This window comes from Lepus europaeus, chromosome 7, assembly GCF_033115175.1.
Source record: "Lepus europaeus isolate LE1 chromosome 7, mLepTim1.pri, whole genome shotgun sequence".
Lineage (NCBI taxonomy): Eukaryota > Metazoa > Chordata > Mammalia > Lagomorpha > Leporidae > Lepus > Lepus europaeus.
This window is the reverse complement of record NC_084833.1, coordinates 44,674,332-44,694,025: the sequence shown is the minus strand read 5'-3', so window position 1 is coordinate 44,694,025 and position 19,694 is coordinate 44,674,332. Positions and strand designations below refer to the sequence as shown.

The following is a 19,694-nucleotide window of genomic DNA, read 5'->3' as shown; positions in this document are numbered from 1 at the left end:
CATTGATTCAAGTCCTTTGAAAGTCTCATCCCTTCCCCAAGGAGTCACATAGACTTCAAAATAAAGTTGTTGAGAGATTTCTCATGTTGCTTGAATCTTGGTAAGATTGCAAGTATAAGATCATGATACCTTCCCAATGTAGGAGCTGAATGGTCCTGGAAAGGTACTTAGTATCTCTGTTTATTATATAAACTCATCTGTAAGAGAGATATAATAATATCTACCTTGAAGAAATTAATTGGAATGATATTTATGTAAGCACTTATCATAGTCTTGGTATGAGGCCGCTACTCATTTAATGACAACTTCCCTTGCTCCTTAGGCTACTTTATAGCTTTTTTGGGGGGTAGGGGGAACACATATTTTATTTCTTCTTTCATTAGACTCAAAATATCTTGAGAGAAGGATTAATATTTTAAATCTTCTTTTAGTCTTTTAGTATATGTTCATTAAGTATGTGTTGAACAAATTAATTAATGACCAGATAGTTTCTACGGTTTTCTTGACTTTTAAGCTCTCTGATTGTTTAATTTTTCTAGTATTCCAGATGGTTAGAGGAAATCAGAGCATTCTCCTAAAATATATTTGTTTTATGGTAAGAGGTTTCCTCATTTGTGTTTTTTCAGTGTATGTATTAAATTAATTATTACTAATAAGTCTGCACCTGTACCCAGTCACTGACTGCTATAGTATAAATAATCTCTTCATTTTATGTCTTTAGGCCTGATTCTTTACAATGAAGCAAGTGAGATAGGTGGGAAGCTGGTGTTGGTTCTCTGCCTCTCATAAACTACTCTCTTGGGAAGATTCCCTGTGAAAGATAGACAGGAAATATGCATTTGTTCTCTGACATGAGATTTGGGAGTCATGCACAATAGAGGCCAAGTTTCATGGTGTTATCCATTTCACTCTCATAGAGGATCCATTTTGTCTTTTAGATTAGACATGGTCTGGATAGGGGGGTCAGGACAACTCAGTGGATTGAGGAAGCAGCAGATCCTTCCAAATGTAGGGATTTGAATCTAGTGTCTAAGTGAGAAGCTCTTGAGTTGTTTGTGTGAGTGAGTTGCTCTTCTAACTACCTGGTCATCATGTCCCTGTGATAGACAATGAACTTGTTAAAAGTGCACAAAGCATTAGACTTCAATCTGGGTTTCAATTCTGCATTGGGCCTGTTATTTAATCCCTGAATTTCAGTTTTTTAATCTTTAGAAAGGGATAATAATACCGGTCTTACAGGATTTTGTGGGTGGTAAATTGGAAAATGTATAGGAAATGCTTAATGTAATGTCCAGCAATGAGATCAGGTCCAATGTTGAGGACACACTGCAGAAGAGAGGCATAGCCGACTAAACAGCTCTGCCACCTGTGAAAGTGCTAGTCCTGGTCATGTCTGAGGAGTGTTGCAAAGTGAGACTGTAGTGGTGGTGCTAAAAATATCTCAGGGGTCTGGAAAACACGATGACACTCTTGGGAAAGAAAAACCTCAATTTGCATTTCATTTCAAGATAATTTGAAGTACTGATTCATATGTATGTAGCTTCAATCTTTCCTCCACTTACTCATCATCTTGGAAGTATTGTTTAGTTACAACTTTTTGTCTAGGACAAGGGACAAAAAATTTATTAATCTCTTCGCTCTTATAGTTTATTCAAATCCCTGACGTCCAACATGACTTTCACTTCTCTTTAAATCTTGCAAAAATAAAAATAGTGGCTCTAAAAATAAACATCAACGGCTGGCGCTGTGGCTCAATAGGCTAATCCTCCACCTGCGGCGCCGGCACACCGGGTTCTAGTCCCGGTTGGGGTGCCGGATTCTGTCCCGGTTGCTCCTCTTCCAGTCCAGCTCTCTGTTGTGGCCCAGGAGTGCAATGGAGGATGGCCCAAGTGCTTGGGCCCTGCACCCCATGGGAGACCAGGAGAAGCACCTGGCTCCTGCCTTTGGATCAGCGCAGTGCGCCGGCTGCAGCGCGCCAGCCATGGCGGCCATTGGAGGGTGAACCAATGGTAAACGAAGACCTTTCTCTGCCTCTCTCTCTCACTATCCACTCTGACTGTCAAAAAACAAAACAAAACAAACATCAACAAATCCATTCCACATGAATGGCCAATTGTAGACAATAGAAGAGTTCTGAATTGCATTTTAAAATTTGGGGGGCACTGCACCAAGCTTCATTAATCAGCTTATGGCTTGTTACTTCATAGTGAATCAATTGATCTCTATTTCATGGACTTGAGGTATCACCATGAGGGCTCTCAGACAATAGGTTTTTGGATTCCATATAAGACAATTGATTTCAGATCATGGCTCTTTGAGTCATTTTTGGTTAATTTTATATTCTGAGAAAGCTGGTGGTAAGGGGGCAGAGATTGGTGATGGCTGTGATATCTATAACTAAAATAAAACAAATTGTTATTCCTTTACCTACAGCTATTTTGAACTGGAGAGCAGTGGTCTGCGGGATGAAATTCGGTATCACTATATACATAATGGGAAGCCCAGGACAGAAGCACTTCCATACAAAATGGCAGATGGACAGTGGCACAAGATTGCAGTGTCAGTGAGTGCCTCTCATCTCCTGCTCCACGTCGACTGCAACAGGTATGTCCTTGTCTTCAATCTTTAGTGATTATTCTGCCCTTGAAATTGAGCACTGGGAAGGGGGAAAAAAAATCAAACCCCTGTAACCCTTGCCAGGAAACAAAAACCAAGGGACCCTAACTGTAATTTAACCTAGCAAATGGGCCATTAGGCATGCTGAAATGACCAACTATAATGTGATAAGAAAACAGTTCATTAAGATGAAACTGTATCCTGTGATTAGGAACAAATGTATGAAAGGTTGATTACAGATTGGGGAATATTAAGTGTACCTCAGTGTGCTCCAGGCACTGGCTGAAATTCCATGGTACTGTGATCACAGTTAACTGTGATATATTGTTGTTGAGCTCGTTCCACTTGGAAGCAAATAAGCCAGTCTACCTTAGAATGAATCTGAGAAGCCTGTGCCGCTGAAGCAGCTAATTCTATTTCACTTCATCAAGCACAGCTTTGCTTAAATATCTTTTCCAAATGGAGACTTCTCTAGAGAGGCTGTTCTTAGAATCTTTTGGAATTGGTGTCATCCATGCTCTGCAGAGGAATGAGCCTTCCAGTTCGTTAGAGGATGTCAAGACCATTTTAGAGGCCTGGAGTGGTTCACAGGAGGTTGTTCCCCATGTCTGTCACTGGAGGCCAGTTTTCTGGTAGCTGAATAAGGGAGGGGACCATTGGTCTCCATTGCATCATCTGTGGCTGGACAGCTGGGTAATGGTGATCAAAGGTAATGTTCTGATCTTTCCAGAAGCCACTGAATCCTTATGGATAGTGATTTGAGTCCAATTATAAAGAAACTTTTTGCATTCTAAGCAGTGCCTATGCATTACTCATTCCCATTAATGATGTTGTCAAAGTTAAAATGATTGTTCTGCCACAGGATTTGCTCCCTTGGGCCAAGGATAAAGAACAAACATATTAGGAACCTCCTCCCTTTCAGAATCCATCAAGAGAGGGATATTCCAAGGTCAGTCAGCTACAGCCCAAATTTCTGATGAAGAGACACTTGGATGCTTTTGCTATCTTGGCTCAGGAGTGTCTTTTAGAAGATGTTCTGGAAGGACAGGAAGCTAGTGCCAGGCAAGAGAAGGTCTTCCATATTGAAAACTCTCTGTCTATTTTTGATGTGATCTATTTAAGATGCTTTCTGGACTTCTGAAGAATTATGGCTTGAACCAGCTATAGCATATGTGGGCAGAGTTAATGCAGAAACCAATGCCTTCCTTGCACCTTTCACACCTGGGTTGGGCCGCCTGGATAAAGCAAGCTCTTAGCTACTCTCTCCATTTCCAACTTCAAGAGCTCTTTGACTTTTTTAGTTCTCTTGAACCAACGGGACCTGTCAGGTATCACTCATGTTTTCCTTGACCTATTACCCATGTGCTCCCCAAATGGGATTTTAAAAAAGGGCACTGCTTCTCCTCCTAAGCCACAGGCCAAAAAGAGGCCCTCAGACCTCTTTAGTAATTCTCAACTGAAAAGTCCTGGTGACACTACTCTTTTGTTGCTATGAAATTTTTTCCAGAGATCTATCTCTGCTAGAGTTTTATGCCTTCTCAAATTCTCTGGTTCCTGGGAAGCATTCTCTTCTGCCATCCTCAATCACTTGTTAGCTGTGTGAATTTCGGCAGGTTCATTTCTCTGCATCTCAATTTCTTTATGTGTATAAGAGGAATAATACTGCTAATATAGTCATGCACTGCATAATAATATGTTGGTTGCTAATGGAATCTATATTTGATGGTGGTCACACAAGATTATATCACTTAGTGATATGAGTAGCCATCCAGGTTGTGTAAGTATACTTTCTAATGTTTGCACAGTACTGAGATCACCTAACAGTGCATTTCTCAGTGTGTATCTCCATTGTTAAACAGCATGCACCAGCACATATTTAATTGGGAATGTTAAATGAGACACTCGGTGTGAAGTGCTTAGGGTGGTACGTGGCCTCTGGTGCTCAGCACATGTTTGTGGTCGTGTTGTTATTTATTCAGCACATCATGATGATTCATCGGCCCTGTCTCTAAACTCATCCTTCGTAGCTACCATGGATCTCTCCCAGGAGAGGGGGAGGAGAATGGGAGCTCTGTAGCCTAGAGTATTCTTTAGAATCAACCACATTTATATAAAGAATGGATGGAGGGGATTCTAAATACTCCTTCTTATTTCTTGATATTTTTCATACTTTGGCTTATGGTATGACATGTCCTTTACATAAGATTTAGATGAGGGAGCACATATGCAATTGTTGACCAATCTGCAAAACACAAATACATTTTTTTTTTTTAGGTAGGCCATGAGGGAAACGCTCCTAAAAGACAAGATTGTAGGAAAAATAAATTTTGATTTTTATGCAAAAAGTTTATAGATATAGTGCCAAAATTTAACTGTACATCAGAATGATTTATATAAAGGGTAGTTAACCAGCCTCCTCCTCCCCCCTTGACCTAAACCACTGGTTTATGTAGAGGGGGAAGGAAGCTGGGGTAGAGACCTGGCTGAAAAAGTCAGTTAGTGAAAGTTTGGGAAACCAAGTACCTGAAGCAGAGTCTGGGTAAGGAGGAGGAAAAGATTAAGGAGAGGGTGTGTCTAGGGCATAAAACAGACTAATCTTCACAAGTTTCTTTATAGTCTGCACTAGTGTACTTTAGAGTACAGAAGTTCTGCCCCATGCCAAGATGCTGGTCAAACACTTGCAAACTAGGCCACCCTCCCAGAGAGTGGATTTCACTTGACTGTCTCAGCAGTAGGATTTGAACCCAAGTCTGACTCTTGAGTACCTGATTCTAACTACTAAGTTATTCATTTCAACAACAGGGCTCATTGGCATTGGGTTTGGAACACCAAGATCAGGAGCCTGATTCAGTGTGAGCAGTTTACTCCTTTAGGATACTTTTCTCTTACTTGTCTGATGTTGCTGACTTTTGGAGTTGTTTGGACAGATGTAGTATGTGTACTCCATTGCATGGGTGTGGGAGAAGGGAATTGTATTTGCTGAGCACATACCATAGGCTGTGTGATGAGCAAGGCATAAAATTACTTACAATAGCCTGTTGGGACAGTTTTATTGGGCTCATTTTACAGATTTGGAAATAGAAAGGCTCAGATAAGGTAAGTGACTCCTAAATTTCAGTCATATATGGCTGGCGCCATGGCTCACTAGGCTAATCCTCTGCCTGCGGCGCTGGCACCCGGGGTTCTAGTCCCAGTTGGGGCGCTGGATTCTGTCCCGGTTGCTCCTCTTCCAGTCTAGCCCTCTGTTGTGGCCCAGGAAGGCAGTGGAGGATGGTCCAAGTGCTTGGGCTCTGCACCCGCATGGGAGACCAGGAGGAAACACCTGGCTCCTGGCTTCGGATCGGCGCAGCGCGCCGGTTGTAGTGGCCATTGGAGGATGAACCAATGGAAGGAAGACTTTTCTGTCTCTCTCTCACTGTCTACCTCTGCCTGTCAAAAAAAAAAAAAAAATCAGTCATATAAAATAATAAGCATAGAACCAAAATTTTCAACTGGAATCTATTTCCCGAACCTTAATCTTTCTACCTTTCCACACCAACTCCATAGTATGCTACTGACATATCCTGCCAAGGACGGAGTCCTAGCTACATCAGAGGGTCTTCCCCAGAGAGAGATGCCGAAGAAGGTGTCAGGGACCATAAAAATTCCTAAAATCAGACACAAAGATTTTTCCAGGCAGTTCCACTACTCTGGGAAAGTTTATTGTAGCAACATTCTTCCACTTTTTAAAAACAGGTTAGAACTGAGAAACAGTTTTTTCAGACCTAATTGCACAAATTATCACGAGAAAAGCAACTGCTATTTTAGTCAGTAGCTCAACACTTTCTGCTTGCTTCTGAGGCTCACGCTTTTTTCCTTGTTTCTGCTGTTTAGCTAAGTCTAGTTAGAAGTTCCTAATATGTGGATAGCAACATACTTCAAGCTAGAAACATAAAAGGAGCCATTCGGTTGGGTGGCCAGGATGATTATCTATTGCCTTGAGTTTTTCTTGAGCTGACTTTTATATTAATAGTTTCCGACAAAGCCTTGAATGAGACCTGAACTAATCTCCCTCAGATTCTCTTTCTGTTCTTAGCTCACTTTGAAACCTCTCCCCATTTACTCAAAGGACTGAATCTGCCAAAATCTGCAGTCAGTACCTTGGTAATCCTTCCCATTCATCATATTCCTTCTTTTTATTTAGCGGATTTATTGTTATTTATTTTTGACACATAAAAATTATGCATATTTAGGGGTCCTGTTTGATGTTTCAATGCATGTATATATTGTGCAATGTTCAAATCGGGGAAAACATATCTATCACCATCATGTTTATTTATTGGCATCAGGAAGATCATGGCTTATTCATGATGTCATTTTAAACTCATTTGAAACCATCAAGGCCCCTGTAGTGATTGGCCTGGTTCTTGGATATCAGTGAAAGCCAGGACTAAAACTCCAGGTCTGTGAGCAGGCTGATTTGACAACTCAAAATAGCAGCTGAACTGGAGAGAACTGAAAATGTTCACTTCCTGTGTTGTCATCTTGAAGTCACAGTGCAGCTGAGGGTGGACTTACCAGTGAGTTTCATCCAAATGGTGTGTACACCTAGCCTTTGACCAGCACTTTTTGCACCCTAATCCAACCTCCTTATGCCACATTGCTAGATAAGTCTCTGAAGTGCAATCTATCTTATTTAAATACAGCTCTCATTTCATTTGTTCAGACTTGTAGAAGTGTGAATGGTTCATGTACACATGTGCACATACACACACAAATCTGTGGCCTGATTGTCATCTTGAGTTAACTCAGTGATTATAGTAAAGACAATAAACATATTTAGATTTTACTTTTAATCCATGCTACATATTAGCCACAGAGCAATCCAATATTTGCATACAACTGGTCTTGCGCATGTAAAATCAGAAACTATACATGCTATAAATCACAGAATAAGGCAAGTTCTCTCTAATATTTCAGAGTAATTTCAGGAAATGAGTATCTGTTTTTACGTGTACTTGTTTCATAATGAAATATGTGGAAATGGCATCTTCCTTCCAGAGAGCTCCTAAAGTATTTACACGAATCTTATTGATCCTTATATTCATTCCTTAAGGTAGTTAAGCCACATGTAAAATACACTGTGTTGGTTTTATACAAACATTGTTACAGCATGGAGAGGGAAATTAAGAGTTGATTATCAAAGGCCATAGCCCCTCAGAAAGCCAGGGCAAGATTCTCAATCTCCTGTCTCTCTGACTGATTTAGTTACTTCAGAAACAGACATGCTTGCATATAAATCATCATCAAAATTCATGAAAAAAAAATGGAGGAGGGGCATGTGTCTTATCTGGTAAACTGCTGGTTGGGACACCTGCAACTTATGTGGAAATGCTTGAGTCCCAGCTCTGCTCCAAAATCTTGCTTCCTGTTAAAGTGCACCCTGGGAGGCAACAGATACTGTTTCAAGTAAATGGTTTCCTACATCTGTGTTGGATTGAGTTCCCTGCTTCTAGCTTTGATTTGGTTCAACCCCTGTCTATTCCAGGCATTTGAGGAGTGAACAAGCAGGTAAGAGCTCTCCGTCTCTCTTCCTCTCTCTCTCCCTCTCCCTCTCCCTCTCCCTCCTCCCCCTCCTTCTCTCCTTTCCTTTCATTCTTCTCTCCTTCCCTCCCTCCTGCCTCCCTCCCTCCCTCCTCCTTCTTTCCCTATCCCTCCAATTCCTCTCCCCATTTTCCTCTCTCTCTCTCTGTGTATGTATGTGTGTGTGTGTATGTATGTTTCTGCCTCTAAAATAAAATTGGAAACTTATAATATCTCATGTCCAACTAACACAACAGCTCCAGATCCTCTATCTAGGAAGAGATGAGATACAGTTTGGGATGATAGGATACACCCATGTTTAAATTTAAGCAAAAGTATCAGACAACAGTACAGGAGACTTCATAAGGCAGTCTATAATCGATTGCTGGATTCCTGGTAGAGACAATGAGGTTTGGGAGATCCCAGGAGGGACAACTCTAGGGAATGTGGAGCAACCTCTCAATTTCTTGCCATTCTGGTCGAAAAGGTATGACAATTTTTGCAGCTTTACACTTTGCCACTATGTGACTTGCCAGTCACAAAAGAGCTGGACTTGCAGCAAAGTTTATTTTGTAGACATAAAAATCCAATCATGGTCTTCTGAGAGAAGAGTGTGTATGTGTGAGTAGTATCAACCTGGCAGTGAGAAGAGGCCTTCAGGGGCAGGAGAGAAGGAAGTATGGGTGAGGAGAGAGGAGGGAAGGAGAAGCTGTCTTCCAGGTTTCTTATTTCAGGCATATGATCTCTGTTATTCATCTCACACTGAATTGAATTCTGAAACTTTGACTTTGTTTTTGCCATTTATGAAATGCAATTTTCATGCAATGATGCAGGAGTGTTAAAGTGCTAGTTTCTGTGTTCATTCACTCATTCCTATGCCAGGAACTGCTTGCATGTGTAAATGCGGCTAATAGTAGCTCTTCTACTCTAGGGTTGTTGTAGGAATGTGCCTATGTAAACTAAATCTTTAGAAAATTTCAAGCTATTATATGAAGATACAACATCGTTAAGTGCTATAGATATGTGCCATCAGGTAGAGGAGATTTTAAAATAGCATACTGGAAATGAGTAGAATTTGGTCAAGTTTTCACCTCTATGCAAACTGTGGCTTATGTCCCATGGATTCAGAACCTAGCATGTTGTGTAGATCCATGGTACAGTGTAAGAGCTGAGGCTGATCAGGTCTCTAAACTTACTCTATTTGCCAGGTTCTAGGCACAGTGCTCAAATAGTTTGTTTTAGTTCCCTGGTCAGTGGTGCAGCACAGTGGTGTATATTTTTTTACGCCAATGGAATCACTTTAAAAATACATAGGTGAGACAGAGTGAGAAGGGAAATTTTTATGTAATAAGATATTTTGTTGGTCCTGGCAGGTTTTTGAAAATGTGACATGACCTCTTTTCCTTTTTTGTTCATATGAAGAGGGCTCAGAAATGTATCCAGTGTAAGCAATGAGCCAAATTTATTATGTCTTCTTTTGAGATTAAACTTTTGCCAAGTGAGAGTACCCATTTTTAGCTAATAATTTCCAGAGCTCCTAAAGCCCATATGGATGGACAAAATAGATACTATTTACTTCTCTTTATTAAAAATTCTGAATGTTTTACAGGAAAATATTCTGGACTAGAATGAGTATGGCACGGTGAATGAAGCTACAGCTTGGGATACCTGCATTCCTTATTAGAGTGCTTAGGGTTGAGTCCTACTTTCACTTTTGCCCCAGCTTCCCGCTACCTATTAGCATAAATATTAGTATAGGTTGTTGCCTGGTAGGCAGTAGATGAAGACCCATGTAGTTATGTCCCTGCTACCAACCTGTCAGTCCTGGATGGAGTTGCTGGCTCCTAGATTCAGCCTGGCAAAGTCCCGGCTGTTGGGGGCATATGGAAAGTGAACCAGCAGATAGAAGATCTCTTTCTTTCTCTCATATCTCTCATTCTGTCAGCCACTCTGCCTTTTAAATAAGTAAATACATAAATAAATCTTATAAAAAATTCTGTATAGAAAACTGAAAGAAGTTGTTAAATTTTTAATTTATTTTTATAAAAAGATAAATGTTTTATAACAAAATCTGGACAGAAAACAGGAAGAAATTGTTAAATCTGTATGGCCCTGGGCAAGTCCCTGATTTTGGCTCTTTAAGTATAATCTGAGGTTAGGACTAGATGGGCTTTAAGTCTCTTTCCAACTCTGGCCTTCTGGGCCTCCCTCAACACAATGCTCATTTCAGGACTTGTATTTTTCCTCTAGGACACTACAGTGCAACTCTGGTTGACCTGTGACAGAGCACTTCTGCTGTGGATAAGCAGAGTTTTGCAACCATCTGAATTTGTATGTGGGTTAGTGCAGCATGCTGCTGCTAAACCAAGACAAAGCCTACTTAGCTTAGATGTCCCCAGCCTCTCTTTTTATTACTTGCCAAGCTCCTTGCTGGAAGAGATGATGAATATGCCCTTTTGGATGCTAAGGAATGTTGGCCTCTTGTATTCTCCACCATGCGCCCTTTCTTCCTTCCAGAGTGTTATATCCCAGGCACACAGCCTGTGGGGGTGAAGGCTGCCTGGCCTTAGAGGCCTTGGTAGCTCAGTGACCTACAAGATAGAGCAGTGCACTGTGGCAAGCAAATGATGGATAGTTGTGCTACTGGGAAATACAACACGTCCTCTGAATACTGAAGGACAAAGAGCCTTTGATGCTAAATCACAGAGATTTAAATAATAAGAGAGGGATGAATGTAAAGAACTAGGTGGCAATATAATACATTCTTTGGAAAAAGAGAGAGTGGCTGCTTAATTGTTAAGGCAGCCCAGACAGGATGGTGTTGGATGTCTCATGCTGAGCTCCGCACACTTTACCTATACTGTGTTCCCTGTGGCTTATTCATTTTAGCCTCATTAGCTGGATTCGAACTTTAACCTTGCCCTATGTTCTGTTGACATCAGTAGCCAACTTGTTTCTAAATTTGTCTTTTCAAGAACTTTAATCTTTTCTTCTTGCTCCATCATGGGTTTCAATATGCCTTTGGTTAACTGTGGCCACAATGTCAGGAAGAGATAAGAGGCAAAAGGATTGATGCAAAAGGCAAAAGACATTAATGCAAAAGGTTGATGAAATTATCCTGTATTTTCCCTAATCAATCTACATTCCTGGACTTTTAAAGTTACTAGTGAAAAGGACTAAAAGGAAATGCAATGGGATTTTTCCTTTATCTGGTAGTTTATTGGCTATCTGAGAAGATCAGTAGATTAACAAGAAGGGATTTTATTGCCCATGTGAGTCCTAGAATGTGTTACAATGGAGAGAATAAGATTTCATTTTACACCCATTTTGTGTTGTTATTGCATTGTGTGAACATGGGTCTGTAGAGGATGAATGGAGGAGAAAACAGTTGTAAGACAAATAAATATTTTCTTATAGGAAGAAATATTGATGCTTGTGTCTTTATTATGATTTCACTCCAATTTTTTATTTTATGTGTGTTTTTTAATGTTTATCCATTTTATTGCTGCTATGTCATTAATTAATCTCAGTTATTTGATAAGGCAGCCAGTTCGATAATCACAAATCCTGAAGGTGAAGGCTTGGAGAAGTCGGAGTCTGTGGAGGAGGCACGCAGGGCCACCCACTCCCGCCATAAATAGCACTGACCCCAGGCGCTAACCAGCACCAGAGGAAATCTTTCAAAATAAAACAGTGAGAACACTATGAGTTGTCACAACCTGTTACCGCTCACTTTACAGTGGAGGGAATACCACCACCCTCCTGCTCTCAAGACTGCTTGGATGCCCTAGTCCCCAGAGAGGAACACCGGATAAACCCTGAGACCCCAGTGACCTCCCCAGGGCCCAACCAGGCTCAGTTCTTCTGACACCTAAACTATCACTAGCAGGACGTCAGCCTCTGTCCATAGCTGACCTTGCAGCGTTTGGGTTTGCATCTCACCAGAGGTGGGGTGGGCGCTGCTCCAACAGTGATGGTTTTTAACAGCCAGGGGCAGGGAAGTGTCTCAGGGCTGAGCCGGTGCAGTCGTGTTGGTGGGTGAGTCCACAGCCTCAAGATTGCACTTCCTGGAATTTTCCAGTTGGAAAGGCGAGGGCCCTTGGGGTGATAGTGCCAGGGAAGTGGATCTGTGCCCTCGGGGCTGCACTCTCAGGTGGGGTGAGGTGGGGGGTGCTCGGCTCAGCAGGGGGCCTTATCCATTTCCAGTGCTCGATCCTGTATATTCAGAGTCCCGGGGCTGGGGCTATCTGTTGTGTAGCAGCATCTGGACTCCGAGATGCTCTTCCTTCTTGTCTCTTCTCCTGCAGTCTGTTTCATGCCCAGTACGGGCACAGATGGCCCTGCAGATGTCAGTGACACCCTAGGTCTCAGTTTCCAACTTCACTGGGAGGTGTGAGAGAGGCACCCACTTAAGGAACAGAACTGCGCTATGCAGGAGACCCCATGTGCCAGCGAGACCCTGCCTCCCACCATAGACAGACAGGTCTGCTGTACTGAGCACCAGACCGGTCAACCAGACTGCTTCCCACCACAGATGGCCGGGACTACTGTCCACTGAACCCCATGTCAGCTAGACTCTGCCTCCCACCACAGCCAGATAGGAAGCCCCAGCCTCCGCACAGGTGGGTGGGAGAAAACGGCCCCTCTACCTGACTCAAAGGGAGGAGGGGAAGTGTCTAGGTGGGCTTCAGGTCATCGTTAGGGAGAAGTTTCCTGCCAGAGATGATTCTTCAGGACTGGTTGATGAATTGAAGTTGCAAGAAGGAGATGTTCCAGGAAGAACTGATGGCTAGGCAGGATGTAGAGTCACCTTCCCTGAGGTCTGTAGACAGAAGCCATTTCTTCTGTGTGAGGTCATGTAAGTCAGCTCTGGACAAAGGGAGCGAAGTACAACCAGGGGATTGTCAAAGTCCCTGCACATCTGCAGTTTCTCCACCACTTGAACTAGAGATGGTTTGACTCCAAATGCATTTTGGGAAGTTGAAAAGCTGACAGGGTGTTGCCAAGTCTCCACTGGCTCCATCGGCACCTGCAGTGGAGGCTGTGCAGAGAGCAGAGCAAACTGCATTTAGTTTCTCACAAACATGTTACCGGCCCTACGAGTGAAGAGAGCTGCTCAGGTTACTGCCGAGGGTCTCAGAGGCGCCAGGAACCCCTGAGCCCACTCTGGAGACTGCATGTGGTCACACCACAGCCGAGCACAGGGACCAGGGGAAACCTCAGGCTGCATGGATGGCAGCAGCCACTTCTGGGCAGAAAGCAACCTGGCAAGGCAGAAGTGGTGGGCTGGAGCAGGAGGCCTTCGAGGGCAAGCCTGGAGGCTGCGCCTGTGCCTGGGTTGCAGATAGGGTGGACGTGGACCGGCTGCATACCTGGGTCCCAGAGTCGGGCACGCCCTTTCTTCAGCAAGAGGCAGGCCTGCCATTTCCAAAGGCGGTGAGCGCCACACTAAGTCCTACAATTAGAGGCAGCAAGAGTGGAAAGGAGTCAACAGAATTAATCGGCAAGGGGAGGACACAACACTGCTGAGGGAAGATGGGGTCTTCAGCCCCGGCGCAGGCCACCAGATGCTTATCCTCACCACACGCGGTGGGAACGTCGCATCCTGCGTGGGGGGATCCAGGGCCGTGTGGGTACCCCTGGCGAGCCCTCCCCCCAGAATCTACTTTGTCCCAGCAGGAAGCAGGAATAAGTAATGTCGTCATCGACCTTAGGCCAAGCCAATGAATCGTGCGCACCATGACGTCACTTCCCGCGGCCGAGACCAGGGGAGGAAGTGCCTGTTTTGCTCCCAGTCAGGCCCTTGCTCTGAAGGCCAGTAGAGCAGATGGGGCGTGGGTGCCAGGCGTGTTTCGTGTCATGTTGAATAAACCCGCATGGACCGCCACACGACATACACACATTGCAATAGAGGCGTCAGTGAGATGTGGCTTCTGCCCTGGAGAAGCTCATGGTGTCGAGGGGGCAGCCCGCAGAGCCAGGGCCTGATGTACCGGCCTCTTGCTGTAAGCATGGTTATTTTTTAAAAAGGAAAGCAAGGAGAGAAAAAAAGCCAAACTAGAACAGCATATGTGATGGAACCCTTTTGGAAAAAAATATAGGTGTTGGTATGTCGGTTATTGCTGTTCCTTTTATGCTTCATCTGTTGGCAAGGAGTGTTGGAGAGTAAAAAATGCATGAGCCATGAGAGCTGTTTTTTCAATTCAAATATTTCATTGGTTTCCAGGGATGCTGAACCTAGTGTGATTGAAAAGAACTGATTTTCTACACCACTGTAAAGAAATTTGTCTATTTCCCTGGAAATTTTAATTAAACTAATGTTATAAATAATAGCAGCTAGAGCTATTGGATGCAAGAAAACAGATTTATAGCTGCCTGTGTTCAGCTGTTATTTTTTAAGCGGGTATGTTGGAAATGGTGTGTGAGGATGAGGAGGCTTGGAAGGAAAAGGTTTCTGTGCATTCTTGTATTTAAAAATTTATTTGAAAGGCAGAGTAAGAGAGGGAGAGAAAGAGAGAGCCTCCATCTGTTGGTTCATTCCTCAAATGGCTGCAATGGCCAGAACTGGGCAGATCTGAGGCCAGGAGCCTCATCCAGGTCTCCCATGTGGGTACAGGGCCCTAGGCACTTGGGCCTTTCCCAGGCACATTAGCACGGAGCTGAACTGGAAGTGAAGCAGCCAGGACTTGAACTGGTGCCAGGAGACAGCTTTATCCACTGCGCCACAACACTGGCCCCTCTGTGCATTTTTTTCCCTTCCCTAACCTCTGGTTCAATTGACTTTTGTCCCCTAGGTCATCCTTTTTAACTTCTGGTGAGTGTTTCTCCCAGAGAGAGTTCCAGAGCCACTGAACCAGCTTGTTAATATGCCTGGACCTTCACATGAGGGTTTTCCTTGGCAATTAGAGTGGAAATACTTTCTCTTCTCCTTAAAGGGCCTGTGTGATGCTGCCTCTAACTACCTCAGGAATGTCATATCATACCTTTACTCATTAGAATCTTTTAGCCTGGGGTTATCACTTTCCCGACAGTAAATTTTGCACATATAAACTTAGAGGCTTCAAGTTTGGGCCATCACCTGTCTTCTTTGGGACACTCAAAATGCCTGAATTGCCCAGAATGGAATTTTATTTCCATTGCAGGTAAACAGCCCCAGGCTGTCGTTAATCCTTGAATGTCCTCAGGAAAGTACTTGACTGACTGAGTCCCTCAGACCTGCTTTCCAGGCTCCATGCTGTCTTCAGCTGATGCATAGCAAGAAGAGGCTGGGGAAGTACTTAATGCAAATTTCTTGAATTCTTTGACATATTAGCTTTAGAAGCCCAATACCAGGCTGAGGGAAAACTCAGATTTTTTTGTGCAATCTATACTGATCAAGATTAGTGTTTCATATTTCTTTGGTGAAGATTCATGTATTCACTGACCTTCATTCTAGCCCTGTGAGATGTGGATTCTTACATGTTATAGATGGGGACTTCAGAGATAATGAGTAAAGAAGTGACTTGTCCAAGGCAGTGGTACCCTAAAGCCAAAGTCCAGGGGTCCTTTCTTATTCCCTTTTTCAGGGAGCTGCTTTTTCTGCCACCCCACCCCACCCCTGCCCCCTGTGGCAGCTATAACCATTTAAGAGACAGTTTATCTGGGTGAGCAATCAGATCTCCCTTTTCTTACTCGTCCTCTTCCATTGGCACCTCCTCTCCTTTCTCCTTGTACATTCCCATCTGGTGAGATGGTGTTTCAGAATTCCCTTGCAAGAGAATGGGATAAAACGTATCCCATTTATAAAAAAAAAAAAACAAAAAAACAAAAAAAACCTTAAAAGCCAAGTTTCATGCATTAGTTTCTGATCCTGGGGTTTGGTCACCTCACAAGGCTACTTTCTGCTTGGACCCAAATCAACCTTGTAAATTTCAACTGTTGTTGATGGGTGGGTCATCAGCTTGTAGAAGGCTTGTATGGTATTGGTTTTAGACTTGAAGACTCCTTCTGTCCTGGAAATTTGGGTGTTGAGAAGTTTATGCCTTCAATGCTACAGTGATTTGGCCCATTGTCTGCATATGATTTGTATGGCTTGCGTAAGCCTCAGTGCTGTGTAATGGCAAAGGACCTAATTTAAATCATGACTGACCACAATGAGCCATTTGACCATTTCTTCAAATGTGGAATAGATGCATTTCACTAGCCTCAAATGTTATGTATGTGGTTTTACATTGTTCCAATATAAATTTTGATATTCACTATTTCAAGGTGGTAAACTCTGTATATTCTTTAAGGTGAATCTGAAATTGCATGATCTCATCAAAAACTACTGGTGGCAAAATAGAAGGCTGGGCAGTGGAGGACCCCGATGTAGGAAGACATTTGTCATTATTACTTCTTTAATTGGTACCCAATGAGATATGTACCAGAGCCTGAAGAAACTAGTAAGAGAGTACAGGAGGCTGATAAGCACATTGAACTCTGAATAATTTTCAAGGACAGCAAGAGTGATACATAAGGATTTCACACAGAAAACTTATACTCCCTTCATACCCAGCGTACAATGAAGCCTATTTAATGACCTCATGCAAGTTTTAGGATACAAATCACAACACGTAAGATAACACACATGTTCTTTCTTCAGTTTCATCTTTACTGATTTTCCTCTTCTTCTTACCGCAAGCCTTTTTGTTCATGAATATGATACATTTATGTATCATATCATTTATGTATCATATTCATTCAAGCCACAGGACTTTTTCCCATGCTGTTTTTAGAATACTAAGTTCATTCTTTCACATCCTTAACTTTTTAGTCAAAAGAAAAATGCCTCTTGTGTTTCACAGTTTCACAATGAAAATAGTGTTTGTTTTTCTGAGGGTTTTCTGATTATTTTGATTGATGCTTGCCTTTTCCATGAGCTCTAAGCACCCTGAGAGATCTCTACTGTATCGTCAATAGAACTGCCACATAACACAAAGCCTGAAATATTTGCAAATATTTGAATAAATAGGAGAGCTGCCTAGGTGTACACATTTCTGGCTTCTGCCTCTGGTACTAGCTTTCTGGAGGGTTCTGTTTGTTAAGTCTTCTTCCTTTGCCTCTCTCTCTTCATCTGTAGGAGTAATTATCATTTCCACCTTTGCAGGGCTAGTTTGGAGGTCAAATGGGAATCTGGCTGTGAATGTGTGTTGTAAATTTCAGTGTACTTTGTAAATATCAGCACAAGGAAAGGTGAAGATAAAGTTGTCCTAGAATTTCTGCTTAGAACTTTTGAGGGTTGTTCTTTTCTCAAGGAAAGCAGTTAATTTATGTAAGGCTTTTGGTGCTTTTTTGGTCTGATTCACAGCACAAGGTGAACTGTGCCTGCTCTCGAGTTGAATTTATATATAGCCTGTGTCAATGGGAGCTCTGGCAGGCATGAAGGATGGAGGAGAAGGTAATGTACAGGTGGGATACCAAGATGAACTGATCACAGGTGACATTAAGGGACATGTGTCCCCCTTGCTGGAGAGCAAACACAGTTGGCTACATGTGGTCTACCTGCACAGTGCACATATTACCATGGTGAAGTTCTCTGGGTCTTTTTCTTAAAACTACATCTGAGGCTCACAGGGCCTCCCATCAAGCCCATTAGGTTAAGCTCTTTGCATAGAGTTTCCCGAGTCTCCAATACTATGTTGATATAACTTATTTTGAAGCTTGATGGATGTTTTTTCTTTAAAAAGAATTATGAAATATGCAAGATATCTAAAATGATATAATACCCATAACCTTGCTTTTAATTCCATTGCATAGAGTGGTTGTTATTAATTGTTTTGTTCTTAGTCCATGGATTTTTTCTTTGCATATGCATGTTGTTCCAATAGTGAGATAGCAAACAACATACAGAACATACATATTGTCCAACTTGCTTTTTCATTTAATTGAACATAGGCCTGATACACTGTTGATTTGCGACAGGAGCATATTGAGTAGGAATGAAGACTGCTTTGTTTCCTGTGGAATAGTCTGGGCAGCTTTGTCCCTTGGCAGGGAGTAGTACTCACCTACAAATCTCTAGACTACTACTTTGCCCTGTAATACATCCCTGTTGCCAGTCACCCACAGCAGTCTATAGAAACAGGGCAAGAAGCCAAGAGCCTCTGCCCTTGGATCATCATGTCCTATCTCAGCTGTGTAGCTAGGTGAGACCACGGTAATTAGCATGCATTGAGATTTGAGTAACAAAATTGAAATGAGAATATGATGAGGACCAGGAGCTCTGAGCATGGGGATAATGTTGAATCTTCTTTTGTGTGGCTAAAGTGTAGCTGATGCTGTCCAGGGTCAGACATCAGGGGAGCACAGTGAGGGAAAGTGTGGCTTGGTGGCTAAAGGCACACACAAACTTTTGGAGTAGGGCAGAAGGGGATCTCAACTCTGGTTCTTTTGCTAACTTTATGACTGCCAGCAACTTACTTACCTGTCCTTAGCCTCAATCATAAGATAAGGATAGTACCAGTGTGTTCCTCAAGAAAAGGTAAGAATTAAATGCTATCATGGGAATGGACCAGAGAGGCTACTCTTGTTTGCAAATAATAGTGGCTTACATTTTGAAAATATGTGTTTACTTAAAGAAGTAGTTTATATGAGGCAATGTGTTGGATGAGTTGGTAGCTTAGACATGGCATTCAGAGTGAAAACCCTTCACATCCTTTTATTCTGCCACCCTTGCATTGTTTCTGGACACAACCCCCTGGCAGAGGGGACAATGAAAACGACTGTCATATGCTAGTAAGCCTGCCTTCCATGGTGATGCATATTATTCCTTCAATAAAATTGAAGTACATTGAGCAAAGAATAGAGGGGAGTGACTGCTGGGTAGGCTGTCAGCAGTATCTGTCATAGCACATGCATGGTTGAGCACCATGCCTAGAAAGTAAGTATCTAATATATGCCATCATGATGATGCTGATGATGAATTTGATGTTAATTATTCTTTTCCATGTGTGCAGAACGTACATGAACAGGAGGACAAATAATACCAGTGTCTGGTCAATTGGAATCATTTTTGTCTCTTGCTGATGCATCCAACAGGATATCTTCAAAAGATCCAAGCCATTATTAAACGGCTACCCTGCTTGTTGTTCCAGAGCCCATCAACCATATTGGCAGGGGTAACTCTGGATAGGCCTTCACTTTGGGGAACTGGCTCTACTTATCTGCCTATTGCTGCCCTCTCAAAGGCTCTACAAACACAACTGCCCCTTCTACATCAGTTACTGGAATAGGCTCATCTAGGCCAGTGCCCAGTTGTAGCTTTTACTTAAGTTAGTCTTACCATTTATTCTTACTTCCTGATTCTGCTATCTCTTGCCTTCTTGGTCTACCAATTCTGGCTTTTGATACTTTCTTTTTCATTTGCTCAGTTTGGCAACTTGTTAGGATTCTTTTTCTGTTTACTGACCTCGGAGCTTACTGCCACACCCCCTGCTCCAGAAGCCCCACTTCATAGCATCCTCCCTGGAAGGAAAGCTCCTTCCTGACATTAGGAG

General features: G+C 42.6%; 1 protein-coding gene across 2 annotated transcripts in view; it reads left to right on the top strand.

Moving 5' to 3' along the window:
* Window positions 1-19,694, top strand: part of NELL1 (neural EGFL like 1) — a 1,044,338-nt gene that overhangs the window by 178,706 nt on the left and 845,938 nt on the right. The window contains exon 4 of one of the 2 annotated variants that reach the window (XM_062198069.1): window positions 2,434-2,604. The exons of the other annotated variant lie outside the window; for it this stretch is intronic. Coding sequence (XP_062054053.1) covers window positions 2,434-2,604 — 171 coding nt within the window. The remainder of the gene's footprint in view (window positions 1-2,433; window positions 2,605-19,694) is intronic. 2 annotated transcript variants of the gene reach the window in all.